Raw genomic sequence first — 18,468 nt, 5'->3', positions numbered from 1 at the left:
AATTTTTTAGGTTGCTTTAATCAATGCCAAAAATCAATATCTGTGCGGAGGAGCACTTATTGGCAGTCGTTGGGTACTTACAGCTGCTCATTGCATTACAGTGTAAGTAATTTGTTAATATTGAAATATAATTCAAAAAAGTATTTAGCTTGACTGGTAAACCCAGCCACCTCTCGCTTTCGCTCGACACCTTCGAGGATTGTAGCAAGGATCTCAATCTGAGTTCACTTCTCTCACTCATTTTGACTTAGTTTCATTTAATACCTGGGCTTTTATACATCAATTTGCTCCCTTCTCGCAAGCTGTGTTCAAACCTCCATACCGCTCATTTCACCCCAGCATTATTCAAGACGCTAGCTTTTTTTGCCTTTCTTTTTTATATCTTATTTTAAATATATATGAGGCTAGAGCCGTGATAGCTCAGGGGATAGAGCGTTCTCCTTCCAATGAGGTGAACCGAGTTCGAATCCCTGCAAAGGCTGGTCGATTCGAATTCCGCACCCAGCTAGCACCGACCACAGCGCTGACGTAAAAAATATCCTCAGTGGTAGACGGATCATGGGTTCGAGTCCCCTCGCGTCAGACTAACCATAGGATGTTCGCGTGGTCTTCCTCTCCATGTAAGGCAACTGCGAGTTAGTTCCATCGAAAAAGTTCTCCATGAAAGCAAATTTCTCCCAATACTTAATCCAGGAGTTCCCCTTGTCTTCTGGATTGGGTTTAAAATTACAAGGCTACGGAGTTGAACATTAGCAGTCGTAATCCCAAAAAATTGGGTCGGCTGTTCAACAACGGTTATAGAATAAAATATATGATGTTAAATTAATGCTTCGTTTTCGCTCGCCCCACAATTGGCTACTGCGTAGTTTTTTTCCGATCGCCCCACTCAATTTTTTCTAATATCCGAACCATATTGGGACAAATTACAAACAGCAAACAAAGCAAGATATAGGAGGGGTTTGACATTCTTTCCTTCTGCACAGCTTTAAGGCTAATAAATTAAAAATACATAAAAAAATTAGCTACTGTTATACGCCTGTGTGGTCTGAATTTTATATTTTAGGCCTCTGAACTACATTCTCGAGATGAAATTGGCACACAGAAAAGTTCACAACAATAGACCTTCCGAACACAATAATCGAAACACAATAATGTCAAAACCTCTCAGTATTTATTAACATAGATATTAACAACAATCCCCTTAGTTAAAATACTGTAAATTTTTTTTCTATAAGGGCTGACTATTTGACCATGCTTTCTTCTTTTAATAATTTAAATACCAATTCGAAATTCCCTATATGTCGGAAATTTTCTTAAATCATTCGATGCTAACATAAGCGTGGATGAGACACAAAAATTATAAATCACTTGTGATTATTTTTTTATGGCATTATTTTTTCTCTCCGCGAGATAACCATTTTGAAACTGTAATAATAATTATAATTTCTCCACAATTGATTCAAAACTTAAACAAAGTGTGATTGATTTTGTTGCTTATCTTCAGACATAGTAAGTACTTAACTGAAAAAAAAGAAAAACTCTTTATAAATAGTTTTTTCCCCCCTGTTAAGTTCCTCATTTATTTGTACACTTCTATAGTTATTTTTACACTGTTAAAAGTTTCTCGGTAAAAATGGCTAAATAGCAATTTATTTAATTGCTATTTTACAATATTTAACCAAAACAGTCAAATTACCTAAAAAAAGATAATTTTCAAACTGTTAGGTGCGAGAAAAAAAGTTTATTGATGATTTTTACCTATTACGGTTCAACAACTATAATTCTATCCGTGCCAGCTAGGCCTACCTCATGAAGCTATTTTGTTCCATGCAGCTGGTATATAAAGTAACTGAGAGGGCTAATCGGTCAATTTCATGACCGGCTGAACAGGGGTTTGGAACCTAGTGTTGATGCCACAATATTTCTTCCATTCCTTCAAAGCATGGAAAGTTTCTAGTGTTTTGCACTCTTAAATCTTTGACCCTAGAGTATCAGAATGCGAAACCATCTTTAACACATAAATGGCGCAGAACCCACGAAGCTCCAATGTCCGTTTACGTTTTATTTTCATGGTTTAGGAACTATGTTAGTAATAAATGGTTACAAAACCGTAAAGTTTCGTACTCAAGGAATTTAACAGTACCAGATGCAAACGGCTTCAAAACCGTAAAGTTAAAGAAATGTTTCTAACCGTAAACTTAAGGTAAATCGGATGGGCAGATTGCTGTCGGTTATTTTAGCGTAATTTCAGAATAAAAATTTTAATAGTGTAGATTTCGATAATTTCAGGCATTTTGAATTTCAGCTCTCAGTTTAACGAATTTTTAAATGTTTTCAAAGCAAAAAGTTTTAAAGTCAAGATCTAAATACTTCAATTATTACATGACATTTAATGTCATTATACGGAATATCATTTCAAAATTATGACATAAATGAGTTACGAAATAAAAATTATAACTGCGCAATAGAATAACATATATATATATAGATAAGAAATATAAATATGATGCTTGAAATGAAAATTATGATAGCGCTTAGCTACGCAATATTGACCCCGATATGTTGTCGAGGACAGAATCTGAACTGGTACTCCTCTTTTCCAATTTTTACAAAACACTGACGAGAGAAATATTAGTTACAACAGTTAAGATTTAACATACTTTTTAACGTTTATTAATTCTGCTGCCAGGATTGAATTCACGACCCCTGACATACACAAACAGCTTGAGCGATACTCTAACCAACAATTACTGAAACACATGTAGTTTATTATTTGCATGAAAACATATAAATATATAAACATAAATTTAAAAATATCTTTCAATTTTGAAAATTTTTTAAAGATTACGTTTTTTAAGTTAATTTATTAGAGTTTTTATAATAAAAAAAATACCAAAATATTTTTTTACTTGTAACGCCTATACAAATATACGAGGGCATACGAGGGCACTCGTTTATAAAAGGGGCACTGTTGGCCCATCTGTGCTAAAGAATTAAAAAAATATAAAGACAAAAAATATAAAATTTTGCTGTGAACAAGCTCAAGATTTTATTATTTTTTTAAAATCTTTTTTGTATTTTTTTTTGCATTTTGCAGAAATAATTTACAAATACATTAATGTGATACGTTTTTTTACATATTATTTTACCGATTATTTTACAGATAAATTTACCGAAATGTTTCTGGCAGAAGATATACATTTCTCAATCTTTCAGTGTTTACGATTTTGAGAACTTATGTCTGTGGGGGCAGCATTAACATTTTAAAAGCTTATTTTTGCACATTGTTTTCTACCGATTAGCGATCAAATCTTTTAAAAAGCTTATCTGATTACCGTATCAATAGCACGGTACACCCAGTGACTTCTACTGAAATAATCTTCTTACTATTGAGGAAAATAAGCTATCTAATGCCCTTTCACTTAAGCACTAATGCATCAGATGTCTCGAGGAAATGTATTCTTTATGGCCTATTAAACGAAGAAAGCTCCACGGCAGATCTTATTCCTCTGCGACTTTAAAACATTTGATCTTGAAAACAACATCATTTGTATAGTAAAAGATACATTATTTCAAGTTTAAGCTAAGCGTAACTTATTGCTCGAGGAAAAAAGAAAGTAGATCATTTCTCCTCACGATATTCAAGCATTTAAAAAATCGTCTAGATCACTAATGTTTTGTTTAAGCCTCAGCATTTTATGAATGCTTTTCAAATGCGTGTTGATTATCACTTATCTGATTGACTTTTAAAATGACTTATTTACTTAAAAAAAAACTAATATTTGTCCTTCTGTTATGGTTTATTATGTTTATGTTTCCCTACTTAAAAGAAGACGTGCTAAATAAACCTCTTAATGCATCTTAAGCATGAAATCATTATCAAATTAATCTTAAATGGATTTGGATAATATTTGGTAAAATAAACACAAATTTCGTTATTGTTGTTGTTCATTTACGTCGCACTAGACTGCACAATGGACTATTGGCGACGGTCTGGGAAACATCCCTGAGGATGATCCGAAGACATGCAATCACAATTTGGATCTTCTGCAGAGAGGATGGCACCCCCGCTTCGGTAGCCCGACGACCTACAAGCGAAGTTGAACACTTCACGGTAGAACAGTTTAACTAGCACCAATACCGCGCACCCTCGGTCCCTACACTGACTGATCAAAGTGGTCACCCACCCGCACACTGACCGCAGCCAGTGATGCTTGACTTCGGTGATCTGCTGGGAATCGTGTCTTAACGATCAGTCCACTGCGGGACAAATTTGATTATTGAAAAATAAAAATGTTTTTTTCTGAAAAATATAAAATTTTATTATACAACTCACAAAATACAAAAATACAAATTTGGTTATTAAGAAATAAAAATGTTTGGTTATAAAAAATCATGAAATTTTATTATACAACTCTCAGAAATGCAAATTTGGTAAAGAAGTTGTTCGTTTGTTATTGTTTATTACGCTTATGTTTCCCTATTTTAAAAAAGAAAAAAAATAGAGCTATAAATCTTTTAATGCATCTTAAGCACGAAATCATTCACAAATTATATTAAATGGGATAGGATACAACTTTAAAATTGCATAACTTGTAACCGCATACATTAAATAAAATAACTGTTGTAATAAAGTACTCGAAAAATTCGAATAGAACTACTTAAAATAGAAAGCTAAGTTATTTTTATAAGACGATGCCAGTGTTATACATTCAAAATTGGATATTCATATTTCCATTTTAGCTACTATAAAAATTGGCTGCCGTAAAATTTTCATTTATATAATCATACAGTGGCTAAGTATTTCACTTATCCTCGACCAAACACCCCATATTTACAGCATCTGTCACATTTTGTAATTCCCATCATCATAACAGGTTAAATGAATATGACTAATGCATCTCTATTGCATATTAAAACGTGAAAAAGTACAAATATTGAAGCGCTTCTCAATTTTTAAATTGGGCATGCAATTGCTAATAATGTGGGCATGCAACTGTTAAAGAAGTGTGTTTTGTACAAAACATAATTCATCTTGAATCGTCACAAATCCTACAACGCTGCTCTGAAATTTTTGCATCTTAAACTAGTTTCCTTATTCCCATGTTTTAATATAAAATATTACTGGGGAGCAATTTTTTTTCTGTTGCAGAAATTTTTTTTAAACAGATCTTATATACTTTTGATTTATATTTGATTACATTGATTTATACTTTTGATTTATATTTGATTATATTGATTTATACTTTTGATTTATATTTGATTATATTGATTTATATTTGATTATATACTTTTTGATCAAATCAGCGATCGGTTACTGTTCCCAAGATACAATTTTCTTTTAGCGTTTCACCATTTTTATACAATTTTTCTGTTGCAATGTTTAAAAACGCTATACACATAACAGAGGGTAGCATAAATTTTTTGACAAATTTCTAGAGAAGTAAGGGCATATCATCAACTAATACCTGGAAATGTTGTCATACGCTGATAGAGGCACTTTCCTATTGCGAACTTTTTCTTCATATGCTGCTAAATAGGTCCTAAAAGCTGAAGCGCCCCTAGTAGCGTGCGACGACTTTTCCCAGAGATGGATTCCTATGCAATTTTATCCTGATTATATGCTTTAATTACCCAAGAAATTAGTCGTAACATTTACGCAATCCACTGTCATATATAATGTTTTTGAACTAGTAAATATCGACAAAATATAGACTAAAAAGTGTCATTAAAAAAAAAAGAAAAAGCATAGCCTTAGGAGCAAAACTAATTCCAGATTTGAAGTCCCCATATCCGAATTAAGAAACCAAGTATTTGTATAAATGCAACAAAAAATGTATTCCCTGGTGTAATTCGCTTTAAAGTTATTTATTATTTTTAATAAAGGTTGGTCCGCAATGGTGATGCAATCTATGTCCGAGTAGGAGACTACGATTTAGCAAGTCAATATGGAACTCCAGGTGCTCAAACCCAAAAGGTTTCCACATCTTACATCCACCACAACCATAACGGGCAGACACTGGACAACGACATTGCTCTATTGAGGCTTGAAAATCCTGTTCAACTTCAAGATAGCGTGTGTTTAGCCTGTTTGCCGGCTAGAAATGCAGAAAGTCCCCCTGGTACACGGTGCACTGTAACAGGATATGGTTACATGAATGAAGGTACAGTACTGTATTGAATTCAAATTCATTAAAATACTTGGATTCAATTGGTTTATGTTAAAAAAAAGGTTTTTCTAATTGTATTAGTAATTTGATGAAACGATGTCTTTGCGATACAGTTGTGCCAACTTTGATAAGTTTATTTTAGGAATTAATATATTATAGCTGTATTCTGATATTAAATTTGTTATATCGGGCATATCCGGAAAGTAAGTACCGCTTTGTTATACCGCCACCGTAAAGGTTACTTCGCAGTTCTGTGGATGCACACATTGTGTATTGACTATCTACTGACGTCCTTAGAGCTGGATTGGCGTTTGCCTGTGTAAGTGGGCAAAATGTTTAAGACGATTGCTAATTGCGCCGATTTTGAAATGCGGTATGTAATTCGGTTTTTAATCGCAATTCTGTGGATGCGCAAGTTGTGTATTGACTATCCAATGACGTCATTACAGCTGGATTGGCATTTGCGTGTGTAAGTGAGCATAAGAAGTTAAACTTCTGACATGTTTTAGCCATTTTAACTTAATCATGTCTTTGATGGTGGTTTTAATATTTTGCTGTTGATTACTCATTTTTTTTTTAAATTTCTTCTTCCATCGTAAAACTAATTTCGATTTCTTATGTAGTTGAATGCGGAAATAATTAGGAATAAAGGAGGAATTTAAAAAAAAATGTAATATTGATTTAAGAATAATATGGGCATGTGAAGTTTATCCTCTTCCCTGAGGAGAACTTTAGCTGCTACTCCTAATAATTTCACGTAATGGTTTCTAAATTATTAGTCGTATAGGTTTGAACTGGCTTAATTCGATTCGGGGCAAAAAATAAAGTTTGAAACAATCCCCTAACTAGTAATTTTTTAACTCTCTCCCTCTTTTGACTCCTTGAATAAATTCAAGATGGTGACTGAAGGTTACTTCGAAAGAAGGTGCAAACGTGATTTATTCTTGATTTGAAAACTTTGTTTGGACTTCTAAAAATGCTCCCATTATTTAGATTGTTTACCTGCTTATATTAACTTTAAATCTGTTTTTTTTTTTTTTTTTTTTTTTTTAAAGAAAAATTCTGAATTTGTGGTATTTTTTAAAGTATAACGTAATCCTTTTCTCCATGAGAAAGTACGAAAATTTAGCGAAAATGCTGCTATATATTTAAAAAAGAAGAAAATAACACTATAAAAATAATTGGCATTATCATTGTTAAAAAAAGAGTTTTACGGTTTGATAAAGAATAAGCTTTAGGATTTTATTTTGTTTATAGTTAATAATCAGAGCCTGACTAAGGCAGGGGCATACGGGGCAGTCACCCCGGGCCCCCACATCAGAGGGCCCCTAAATCGAATAGAGAGTTCATTTTAAATTTCCTTCTTCATTGAACTTTTTTTAAACAAAACATCAGTACAGTGTAAAATTCGTCAGTTTTATGTTAGCTTCTTCATTAATCTATCGTATGAACACAAAATATCTATATTTCTTAAATCCATGGTTTTCTAGGAGGAAATTCAGCTGAATTTTCGCAATTACTACGGACAAATTGGGATAATGAAAAGCCTATATTTTTGTATATCGCAAAATGCAATCTGCTTACAAAAATACGGGCTTCTGATTGGCTTAATTGAGCTATCGTTATTATGAAAATTTAGTTGAATTCCGCCCTTATGTCAACTAGAATATGAATTTTATGCAGCTAGATGACAAAGTTAACAATCAGAAAACTGTCTTCGCATGCTGGACGTGGAATTGTCAGAAAATCAATAAAATGGAAAGAACAATATTTCGTCTGACCATTGGGGGAGGGGAGGGGAGCACTTTATAGCTATTTAAGGTTCTAGTCAATTTTTTGTTATATATCTATAACGAGGTGAACAATTTAAATAGCTCCATAAAGTTCAGCTCTCCATTACTGAAGCAGAGGGGGGCCCCAAAAGAAATTTTTGCCCCGGGCCCCAATTAGGCAAAGTCGGGCTCTGTTAATAATAGTTTATGACAAAATTTATGTTAATGAAGGTATTCATTATATTAAAAGTGTTTCTTTTTTTTTTAGGTGGTCCCGTAGCTCTTAAAATTAGAGAAGCTGTTTTACCAATAGTGGAAGAAAAATTATGCACTGAACAAATAAATAAAGTGACCGAAAAGAGGTTTATTTTACCTACAGGTAGCTTCTGTGCTGGCGGAGAAAGCGGCAATGATGCCTGCCAGGTAAATGAAACTCAAAAAATAATTTGTAATGCTTCCCATATAAGTACTAATTGATGCGATTTTGAGAAGGCGAATTTCGTTTATATTGTAATTATAGACATTTCTATCATAATTTTCGATTTTAGATCAGCAAACACATTAAAAGTATCGAATGTCAGGCGTCCCAAAAATGATTAACGATTTGAGAAATCATTTAAAAAGGAAAAGGTGAAATAGATTAAAAGCTTGCTACCGTTTCGCGCAAAAAACTAAAAAATTAATCCTCCATTTGCAGCGTCAAGACAAACATTGCAATTGGAATAGTTCATCCGCATCAGAAATCATCATTTTTTAATGTTTTCCGTTTGTGGCGCCATCTGTTGACACATTTAATAACTACGTTTGAAGTTAGATGTAAAAAGAAACAAAATTCATGTTTCCTATGACTGTTTTACAAAATAGAGAAAAATTTTAACCGATTTTTAACATTACTGATGTGGCAATATTATTCATTAAACATTGTAATATTTATAAATTTTTTTTTATATTTTAGATTAAAGGTTTTTAAACCTTTCTTAGTATTGCTGGGCAGAAATGGAGAATGCATTTTCACACATTAGTCCAGAATACTTGATGCATAATTTGCATCTTCCTTTTTCTTCGATGCGAAGAGGTTAATAAGCAAATTTCATAAAACATAAGAAACAAACAGCAGTGTTGAATTCTACTCAGTTTCTTCTGATTCGATTCGGAATCATAATTTTACAATAAATAAAAACGCTTGCATTTCCAGAAGGAAAATTATTACAAATTGATGAAATACCATTTATGAATATTTAAATAAATAAAAAATAAAGTATTTGAAATCCTTACTTACCTAAAAAGCTTTAAAAAAACAAAGTCTGGACAAAACTCAAACAAGCATCATTTCATTCATCAACAGATGTAGTGCAGTCATCTACTATTAAAAAGAGAAAATGTATTACTAAAGAAATGTTTGTAGATTAAAATGTTGCCCATCTAGAAACAATGGAAGTTTTAGGCGAAGAGATAAAAAAAAACATTACTGTTTTGTTTTGTTATAATTCTTCCTTCGAATTAATGAGAGTTTTATGTAAGTTGATAAAGAACCTAAAATGTTATGATTCCCCTTGGTATCAAAAGGAGTTTAAAGTAAAAAGAATTAAAAAAAAAAAAAAAAACAAGAAAAAACATAAGTGTTACGATTACCCTTGGAATCAATGAGATTGTTTGGTAAGAAGATTAAAAAAACCCTTAAGTGTTATGATTCCCCTTGGAATCAATCAATGGGAATTTTATTATGTTAATGATTCTCCTTGGAATCAATGGGAGTTTTAGGTAAGTAGATTAAAAAAAATCGCAATTTTTATGATTCCCCTTGAAATTGACTTCAGTTTTTGAACCTTAATTTTATGATTCCCATTGGTATAAATGAGAAAACCTTAAATTTTATGATTCTCATTGGTATGAATGAGAGTTTTAGGTAAGGAGATAATGTTATGATCCCCTTGGACTCAGTGGGAGTTTTAGATAAGAAGATAAAAAATCTTAAATGTTATGATTCCCCATTTGAATCAATGAGAATTTTGTTACGATAATGATTCTCTTTAGAATCAATGGGAGTTTTAGGTAAGAAGATAAAAAAAAATCGTAAATGTTATGATTCCTCTTGAAATTGATGGGAGTTTTTGGCAAGAAGATAAAAAACTTTAGATGCTGTGATTCTCCTTGGAACCAAGGAGAGTTTTAGGTAAGAAGATAAAAAATAACTTCAAATGTTATGATTCCCTTTGGAATAAATGGGAGTTTTAGGTTAGGAGATAAAAACTCTTAAATGTTATGATCCCCTTGGCACAGGCTGAAAGAATTTAGTAGCAGCAGATTCGAAAAGAGCCCTTACTACTTGTGATGTGTCATGCATAATCTCAATATATACACTTCGAGATTAAATAAAAAATTTCTTTTTAAATTTAAAAAAAAAAATGAATTGTACTTTACTTAGAAGTTAAAATTTCTCTTGTATCTTGGGCGGGATAACCATTTAAATTCAGCAATTTATACCTATGCAATTCAAAGCTTTTATATTTTAATCTAATGTATAAACATTTGGTTTCAGGGCGATGGTGGCGGACCTTTAACGTGTGAAAATGAAGGCTATCACGAATTAACAGGACTTGTATCATGGGGATTTGGATGCGGCAAAAAAGATGTTCCTGGAGTTTACGTCAAGGTGTCTTCTTACATCGGATGGGTGAACCAAATTATAAGTGTTAACAACTGATGATGATGAAAATTAAGTACTGGATCGCTTACCAAGTTGAATCATGATCAACTCATTTTCGACCTTTCATCTTATCAGAACACCATGTGTACATTTAAAGAGTTGTAACAAATTTTATATAAAAATGTCAAAACGAGCATTTATTTTATCAAAAAATGCTCATGCGCAGTCGGAACTAAATAGAAATTCATAATGTTTTAAGGACAATGGGATACCTGTAATTGACGTTGTGTGGGTATTTCAATCCTGATTGGTTGTTGAAATGCGACATTTGTTTACGTTAGAAACTGTCCTTTCCATTCTGTTTCGAGTACGCCAAGCATCAAATTTATTAAATGATACATTCTATATTAATACACAAAGATTCCTTAACAATGATTTCAATTTTTTCACTATACATTTTTTTACTTAACTCAAAGACAGACAAGAAGCCATGTAAAACATAAACAAATTATGTATCGTAGTTGCTAGGTACACAAAACAAAAATATATCACGATTACAATAAAATACATAAACAAATGATAAATCATACGGCACTGTATCAGAACTTCAAGTTAATTAATATTCTAACTAATTTGGAGAAACTTGGCTTATTTTTAACTAGCCATTTTGCTTATAAGCGATCAGCTAGCGCTGATGTCATAGGTCACATGTGTGGGTATCCGCGGTCTTCTTTTTAAAGTGCAAGTACCCAATTGGGACTCTAAGCTGGTATGGATTATTTTTTGCTTTCGTATTATTGAGATTCATATTTTTCTATAATATTATTTTTTAATCGAAAAAATTTACCTGATTAAGATGGAAATCTGATGAAAGAATTTGAAATATCACTTTCTTTTGCTAAGTATATATTTAAAACATTGAATTTGTCTAAGTGTTAGACAAACAGCAAGAAATGGAAAATGTAATTTTTATACTTAAATGTAGCAATTTAAGATTATAACGGATTTTTACGAATTCTTTTTGAGTTTAGATAATTATACGTTGTTTGATAAAAAAAAAATGCTTGTTTTGACATGTTATCTATATCCTTTCCATAAAGTTTGGAGTAATTACAAAAAATTTCACTGTATATAGATACAAATAACAGCGTTGTTTGTCACTACATATAATCAATTTCATAATGAAATTTTGTCTTTTTGTCTAACATGTTTCATTTTATGTAAATAAATGCTGTTCATGTAAAATTATTCTGCGGGGCAGAATTAGAATTTAGAAATTCATTCAAAAGTCTGTGCTTAGGAAGTAATTTAAATAATCTTTTGTATTATGATAAGGTTGTGAATGATTTTTCTTAATAATCCTTTTTTTTAAAAATAAACTGTTTAAAAAAAACTAAGCATGCTGTAGTCTCACGTTTGTTACTCACAAGACACAACCTCATACAAACACAACGAAACTTTCAATAAATAAATAAACACAAAGGAGTAAACCTTTTGCATACGAAAACTTTTTCTATTCGTTTAATAATTTTTTTAATGCTTTTTATGTTGTTTGACTGAATCAGGAGAGAAATTAGAAGTGCACTAAACGTTCAATCAATATTTACAAACCTTTAAGCAATCTTAAATTAATTACTTTAAATAAAATTACTATTTAATGTTTTAAACTGTGTTTGCATTTAACGAAATGTGTGTTAAGTATAAGTTCTTAAAGAAAGAAACTATTGTCACTAAGTTTTGATTTGATTTAGCACCGTAAGCGCTAGGCAAAGAAGGATACCGATATCGGCTATGTACTCTGAGTTGGTTATTTTTATTTGATACGAATTGATAATTTCGCATGTGGATGGTAGCATATAATACCTCATAATACGTCCCGCAGTGGACTGATCGTAAAGACGCGGTTCCCAGTAGAACACCGAGGTCAAGCATCACTGGTTGTGGTCAGTAAACGGGTGGGTGACCACTTTGATCAGCCTCCGTAGGGACCAAGGGTACCAGGTATCGGTCCTCGCTAAACTGCTCGACCGTAAATTGCTCCACTTCGCGCAGGTCGTCGGGCTACCAAAGCAGGGGAGTCATTCCCTATGCAGAGGATCAAAATTGCGATGGCATGTCTTCAGATCATTCTCAGGGATGTTTCCCAGACCGTTACCAATATACCATTGTGCAGCACTAGTGCGACGTATTTAAGTACCCTCATGATACCTAATCACGCCAACTCTCAGTTTTATTTCAATTATTAAAGTTTCATCAGGACAGTTTTCACGTGTGCACCTGAAACGTGGACCTTGTCCCAGGCTGATGAGAGAACTCTCACAATTTTTGAGAGGAAGATTCGCCGTTCATTTTTGGTGGCTTTCGTGATGATGGAGTTTGGAGAAGCACCAACTCTGAACTTATTCACAGAACCGGACACTCTGAAGTATCATAAGGTTCAGTGTGCGAAATTGGCCGGACACATTCTATGGATGAATGATGAACGAAAGACGACGGAAAATCTTTCTTGCGAAGCCAATAGGAGTTAGAAGAAGAGGCAGACCCAGATTGAGGTGAGTGAACTGCTTCCATATGGCTGTGGCGCGCAGAAGGAAGGACTGGTCACGTCTTCTTGTGAAACCCAGGATCCATCCAGAACTTTTGAGCTTTTGATGAATGAAGGAATTATTTCACAATCGCCAGTCCTTTAAACCTCTTCAAATATTTAACTAAAATTAAACAGGATATTTTTAAATGTGGTTTGCTTTTCATGTAGAATTTTTAAAATTATTTTTTACTAACTGACAACTACTTGACTGAAAAATTTGTTTATGAAAAATATCATTCATTCAAAAACAATAAATGCAATAAAAAATTGCAATAGAAGTTACATTAGTAATATACATTTTTGAATTTTAAATTGAATCGAAGTAAAATTTGTAATGTTATCAGGGACGCCGGGATGGGAGGTCACTGTGACCCCCACAAAGGTTTTCACTATTCGGCAAAATTTTCTTAACTATTCGACATATTAACGAAAATTCATTTTCTCTAATTTTATTTTGAAAATGTAACTAAAATTATTGAGTACTGCGCCTTATCATGATTTATCCCTTAGTGATTTATTTAGCTCAGTAAAACTATTAACGAGCTTCAAGATCATAATTAATTATAAATATGGAGAGAAAAAAACTTCCCTTTACACTCTATACTGACTCTAAATATCTAGCTATTACGTTTTCTGGAAACTAATGCTTTTTTATCAAGCATTGTAAATGATGAATTTCTCAGTTTTTTATTATAACATATCATTTGCGACGCACTTGATAATTAATTTTCCTCCCAAAAATACTTTAAAAAAATTTAGTATATATTTTTAAATATTCTTAAAACATAATTCTATATCTTTAAGACATAATTTATTTAACATATTTAAATACAGAAATATACAATTTTTTCGCAGGTTACACGAGATATTTTTCTTATTGCGAATACTTGGTAAAATTCAAATTGACTGAGACGATACTTATACCCAATGAAACTTATTGTAATATTGTGAACCACAAACTCAATGAACCATACATTCGATGTTTCAAATGTTTTCTTCTTCATTCAGCACGACAGCCTCTTACAGGCCTTGGCTGTCTCAACCACACGTAGCCTCCAACGCCTCCTGCCCACTTTTTTCCTGGCGACTTTTTTCCAGTTGTTTATCTTTAATACTTTTAGATCTTTAGCAGTGTCATCCAGCCATCTATGTTAGTTGCAGGTCTTCCTCTAACCCGAGATCCCGAAGGATTTTAAAAGGTGGCGATTCAGACTGCATTATTTTCTGGACCTCTCTAGATATCGCCAAGCCATCTTAATCTATTGCTTCGGATGACCTGCACTATCTGTGGCTGTCCATAGAGTCTATATAATTCAAAGTTGTATATGATTCGCCAACACAGCCTTTTTCCTGTACTGGGCCAGAAATATTTCTAAGGATCCTGTCCATGTTTCACTTGCATAGAGCAATACAGGTAGAATTAGATTCAAATGTTTTACATTTATGAATTTTTTTTTAAATTGGAAATTTTTTATTTACCGATATGTTTTGGATTACGAAAAAAAAAAATATTGAACACTGGTTTACTGATCATTAATAACAAAAGAATTATATCAGAATACATTATTTCACAGTTTTCTCGTATTATAGAAATGATTTAAAACTACTGCTTTGAAAAAAATTAATTGAGGAGTCTCAAAGAAAAAATAACTGTGCTCTACGACAGCTGTTTAAATTTAGACTGTTAATAGTAGCTCTTCTTTATATTTAGAATCCTTATGTATAGTTTCCAATTTTTAATATACATGGGGGAAAAAAAAGATCTAAGTGGAGGGTAGCGTTCTTAAAAAATGCTTAAAGAGGCTTATTTTCGATTTTCGTTTGTTAAAAGCCCTTAAAAGTGCTTTTTTCATTGGGTGCTTTTAAAAGGTGCTTAATTTTCCCGTTCCGAAAATGAGAGTTTTTCATTACCATTTCGATTTTCACCATGCATTATGCAAAAAAGTGCTTTTCACATTGGTCTATGGCGTTTTCACAATTCATTTAATCACAATCCATTTCGGCGTATAGTCGGTTCATAGCGTATGAAAGCGCCAATCATTTTACTTGTTTAATGAAATATTAGCGAGTTTGTATGTCTGTCAGTTGAGCTGGTTTCGGTGAGATTATTGCACTTTGGTGTGCAACTCTGCTGCATTCTCAATTCCGGGCTTCTTTTTCCACCCTCTGATATCAAGCCGAAAAATCTCTTGAACATTTTATGATGGATAATATAATCGAGAAAGGAGTTCTTTGTCAGGAGCTAGTTATTTTATCACGATCATGTAAATTCTTTGAAAATTATTTTGCATTTTGTTAATGTATATAGTGCTCAAAAGTATTTTTGAGTGCTTAAAAAGTACTTAAAAGGTGCTTTATTTTTAGTTACAAGATTTGGCTACGCATCCTTATTAAAAAGAGAATGCAAGAGAAACGCTTAATTCGTAAAAACTGGTTGAGATCTCGCATGGAAGAGTGACAAACATTTTTAATAAAAGTCAAATTAAAGAATTATCAAACTGAAAAATAAAAATATTAAGAAATCTTTCTCTCTTTCGATCTTTTCGTGATCAGGTTTCACTATAGGAGTGAAAAAAAATGCCACTGAGGTTGATTAAACTTAGGATTTCAAAAATTAAAAGGAAAAAGTATACTTTTTATCCATTATATTTTAGAGTCTGGAGAGACATCTCTTGGAGCTGACAAAGATGTGTTTGTTTCTATGTGTTTTATGTGTAACGATGTGTTTCTATGTGTAAAGATGTGTTTTATTTATTTCCTCGTTTAGTATTAGTGTGGATCAATGGTTATATTTGTCATAATAACTAATTTAGTTAATTGATTAATTATATGTTAATCAATTAAATAATTAATTGATTAACATAAATTGATATTAAGTCTTGTTTGAAGCAATTGTGAAGTAACTGTGGCTCACAGAAGGGCGTGGAAGTTGCTTCCCGATTTCTGTATCCTAAAAAAGGGTTTCTAAAAATTGAGCAAAAATGTATTAAATAGCTCCGAAACTGTTATAGTCGAATTTGAAAACACGCATACTCAGTATAGTAACATGCTCAAAATTAAATAGTCTCAAAAATGACATATGATGTAAAAGTGACTCATCATTTTCATACGTGACAAATATTCGAAAAGAAAATCTAACTCGATACAAGCTTACAGCACTCATCTTTATTCCAAATTTACTTTCAAGAATGAAGAATTTCTTCAGATTTTTAATCAAAACTTTCCTACCTTGCTGTTATGTTTATTTAAAAATCTAAATGGATTCACAGAGCTGTTTTAATTTTAAGCATATATGTCACTGTCTGTACTCAATAATGTGTACATGGAGTTTAAAAATTCGATTATATTTATTTCGAAACTATTTTGACACATTTTTGCACAATTTTGTAAAATCCTTTTTTTAGAAGAAAACAAAAAGAATATAATTACTGGTGAGAGCAAAACTAGCCTATTTAAACTTGGAAAAACAAAAACATTTGAAATGCAAATATTTATAAAACTCTAAATTGTTATCACAAATTCATTTTCATTTAAGTAATCTTAAGCAGAAATATATTGAAAAAAATTTATTATTTGCTACAAAATATTTGTTAAATTTATCTTAAAGAGTACCTAAATTTAAATTACCTAAAACTTCATAACTGAAATTTTTTGAAAGTCATGCTTTATTCTTCACGAAATATTTTGCATAGCGTAATTTTTATCTGTTATAAAGTTCAATTTTATAATAAAGATAATAATAATAATAATTAGATATATAAAACAAGAGAAGCATAGGTGAAATAAAACACGTTTAGTTCATTTGTAAGTTAACAGATGGCAGCACTGAGAAAACTCAGAAAACTTGACTGAAAAAAATTAAAAGAAAATGAAATATTCTTAAAAAAACTAAAAACATTAATAAATGAAATTTTTATCTTTATGATTGTGACACAAATCTTATGAATTTATGCTATCGTTATTTCCATTTCACTTGGAACTAATTTTACATAATGTAATATAATGGAGAATAATTTTTTTTAATCTTCTTTTAATTTTTCTTTTTTTATAGGGCAACAGCTATCAATTTTATTTCAATGAACTTAAACTAAATGTAATATATTTTTGCTAATAAATTTCAGTATATATTTTTTAAAAATTTTTATTATTATTATGAAAGTAATTATTAGAAATGTTTAACCTCTAGTAAAAAATTTTCATTAACTGCCTAATCATTAAGCAGAATTTTATCTTAAATATTTCGATTTTTGAGCTTTTTGCTTTAACAGATAATTTCATTAGAGTTAATTTGTCACATTATTCAAAACTATATTTTCGGAATTTTACGATGGATTTGAAAATTTGAAGTACAACGAAGGAGAAATAATAGTATTAATGATAATAATAAAGGAAAAAAACTAAGATACACAAAACTTTTTAAGTCGCAAAAAATGTTAAAAATATTAAATATTTAAAAGAGCAAAAAAAATACTCGTATATTACCGCTTAAATGTATATATGATGAATTATTAAAAATAACACCAACAAATATAATTTAATAAAAAAAGTACACAATAGAAAAGTTTATACTTGTGATGAAAAACCATCAAAATTATTAAATAAAAGGCCTTTAAACAGTTTAAAATATACAGATAAATATGAACATGAATAAGTATTCAAAATTTAAAAAGTACCATAAAATAATAATCAGGATATAACTCTTTTAAACCAAATAATGATTTATGCTTTGACTTTAAAAATATATGATTTATTTTATGTAAGCGTTGTTCACTAGTAATTTCGTACTTGAATAATATACGCATACACTGTACAAAGAATCCACTTATCGAAGAAACACAAAATACTCTGGACAAAATAGGATTTTTTTTTTTTTTTTTTTTTTTTTTTAANTATTTGTTTTTTTTTTTTTTTTGAAAAAATAGTTCAAAACTCAAAAAGGGGCTTTTTCAACTTCAACTTTTATTTTAAGTTAACTTATTATGAATTCCCCAGTCAAAATGTATATTTCATAACTTACGAAATCATTTTATAAAATTAAAAAATGTTAAATTTTTTTTTTGTCTTCAGAAAATGTGATCAAAATTTTAAAATATCAATAACGATGTTATCGATAACAAAAGAAAAGGCTTTATCATTTTACGTTTTACCACATGCATAAGATGGAGCATTCTAGTCTATATTGCAACATATCAAGCTATATTAAGAAACAGTTCTTTGTTTTATTAAAAAAAAACATTTATTTCTCACCACAAATACAGTAACTACATTAAATTACCCGTAAAGGGTTAATAA

The 18,468-nt window shown here is 31.1% G+C and overlaps 1 protein-coding gene and 1 long non-coding RNA gene across 2 annotated transcripts in view; one reads left to right on the top strand and one right to left on the bottom strand.

Moving 5' to 3' along the window:
* LOC110282957 (uncharacterized) overlaps positions 1–9,415 on the bottom strand; it is a 50,559-nt gene extending 41,144 nt beyond the window's left edge. Inside the window, exon 1 of the long non-coding RNA XR_002376755.3 lies at positions 9,222–9,415. This is a non-coding gene — a long non-coding RNA (uncharacterized lncRNA). The remainder of the gene's footprint in view (positions 1–9,221) is intronic.
* Positions 1–11,986, top strand: part of LOC107447415 (protein masquerade) — a 30,905-nt gene extending 18,919 nt beyond the window's left edge. The window contains exons 4-7 of the mRNA XM_043040883.2: positions 11–102; positions 5,887–6,164; positions 8,211–8,365; positions 10,482–11,986. Coding sequence (XP_042896817.1) covers positions 11–102; positions 5,887–6,164; positions 8,211–8,365; positions 10,482–10,646 — 690 coding nt within the window. The 3' untranslated portion in view covers positions 10,647–11,986. The remainder of the gene's footprint in view (positions 1–10; positions 103–5,886; positions 6,165–8,210; positions 8,366–10,481) is intronic.
* The last annotated feature ends 6,482 nt before the right edge of the window (positions 11,987–18,468 follow it).

This window comes from Parasteatoda tepidariorum, chromosome 4, assembly GCF_043381705.1.
Source record: "Parasteatoda tepidariorum isolate YZ-2023 chromosome 4, CAS_Ptep_4.0, whole genome shotgun sequence".
In the NCBI taxonomy this organism is placed as follows: Eukaryota; Metazoa; Arthropoda; class Arachnida; order Araneae; family Theridiidae; genus Parasteatoda; species Parasteatoda tepidariorum.
This window is presented reverse-complemented; position numbering and strand designations above follow the sequence as displayed.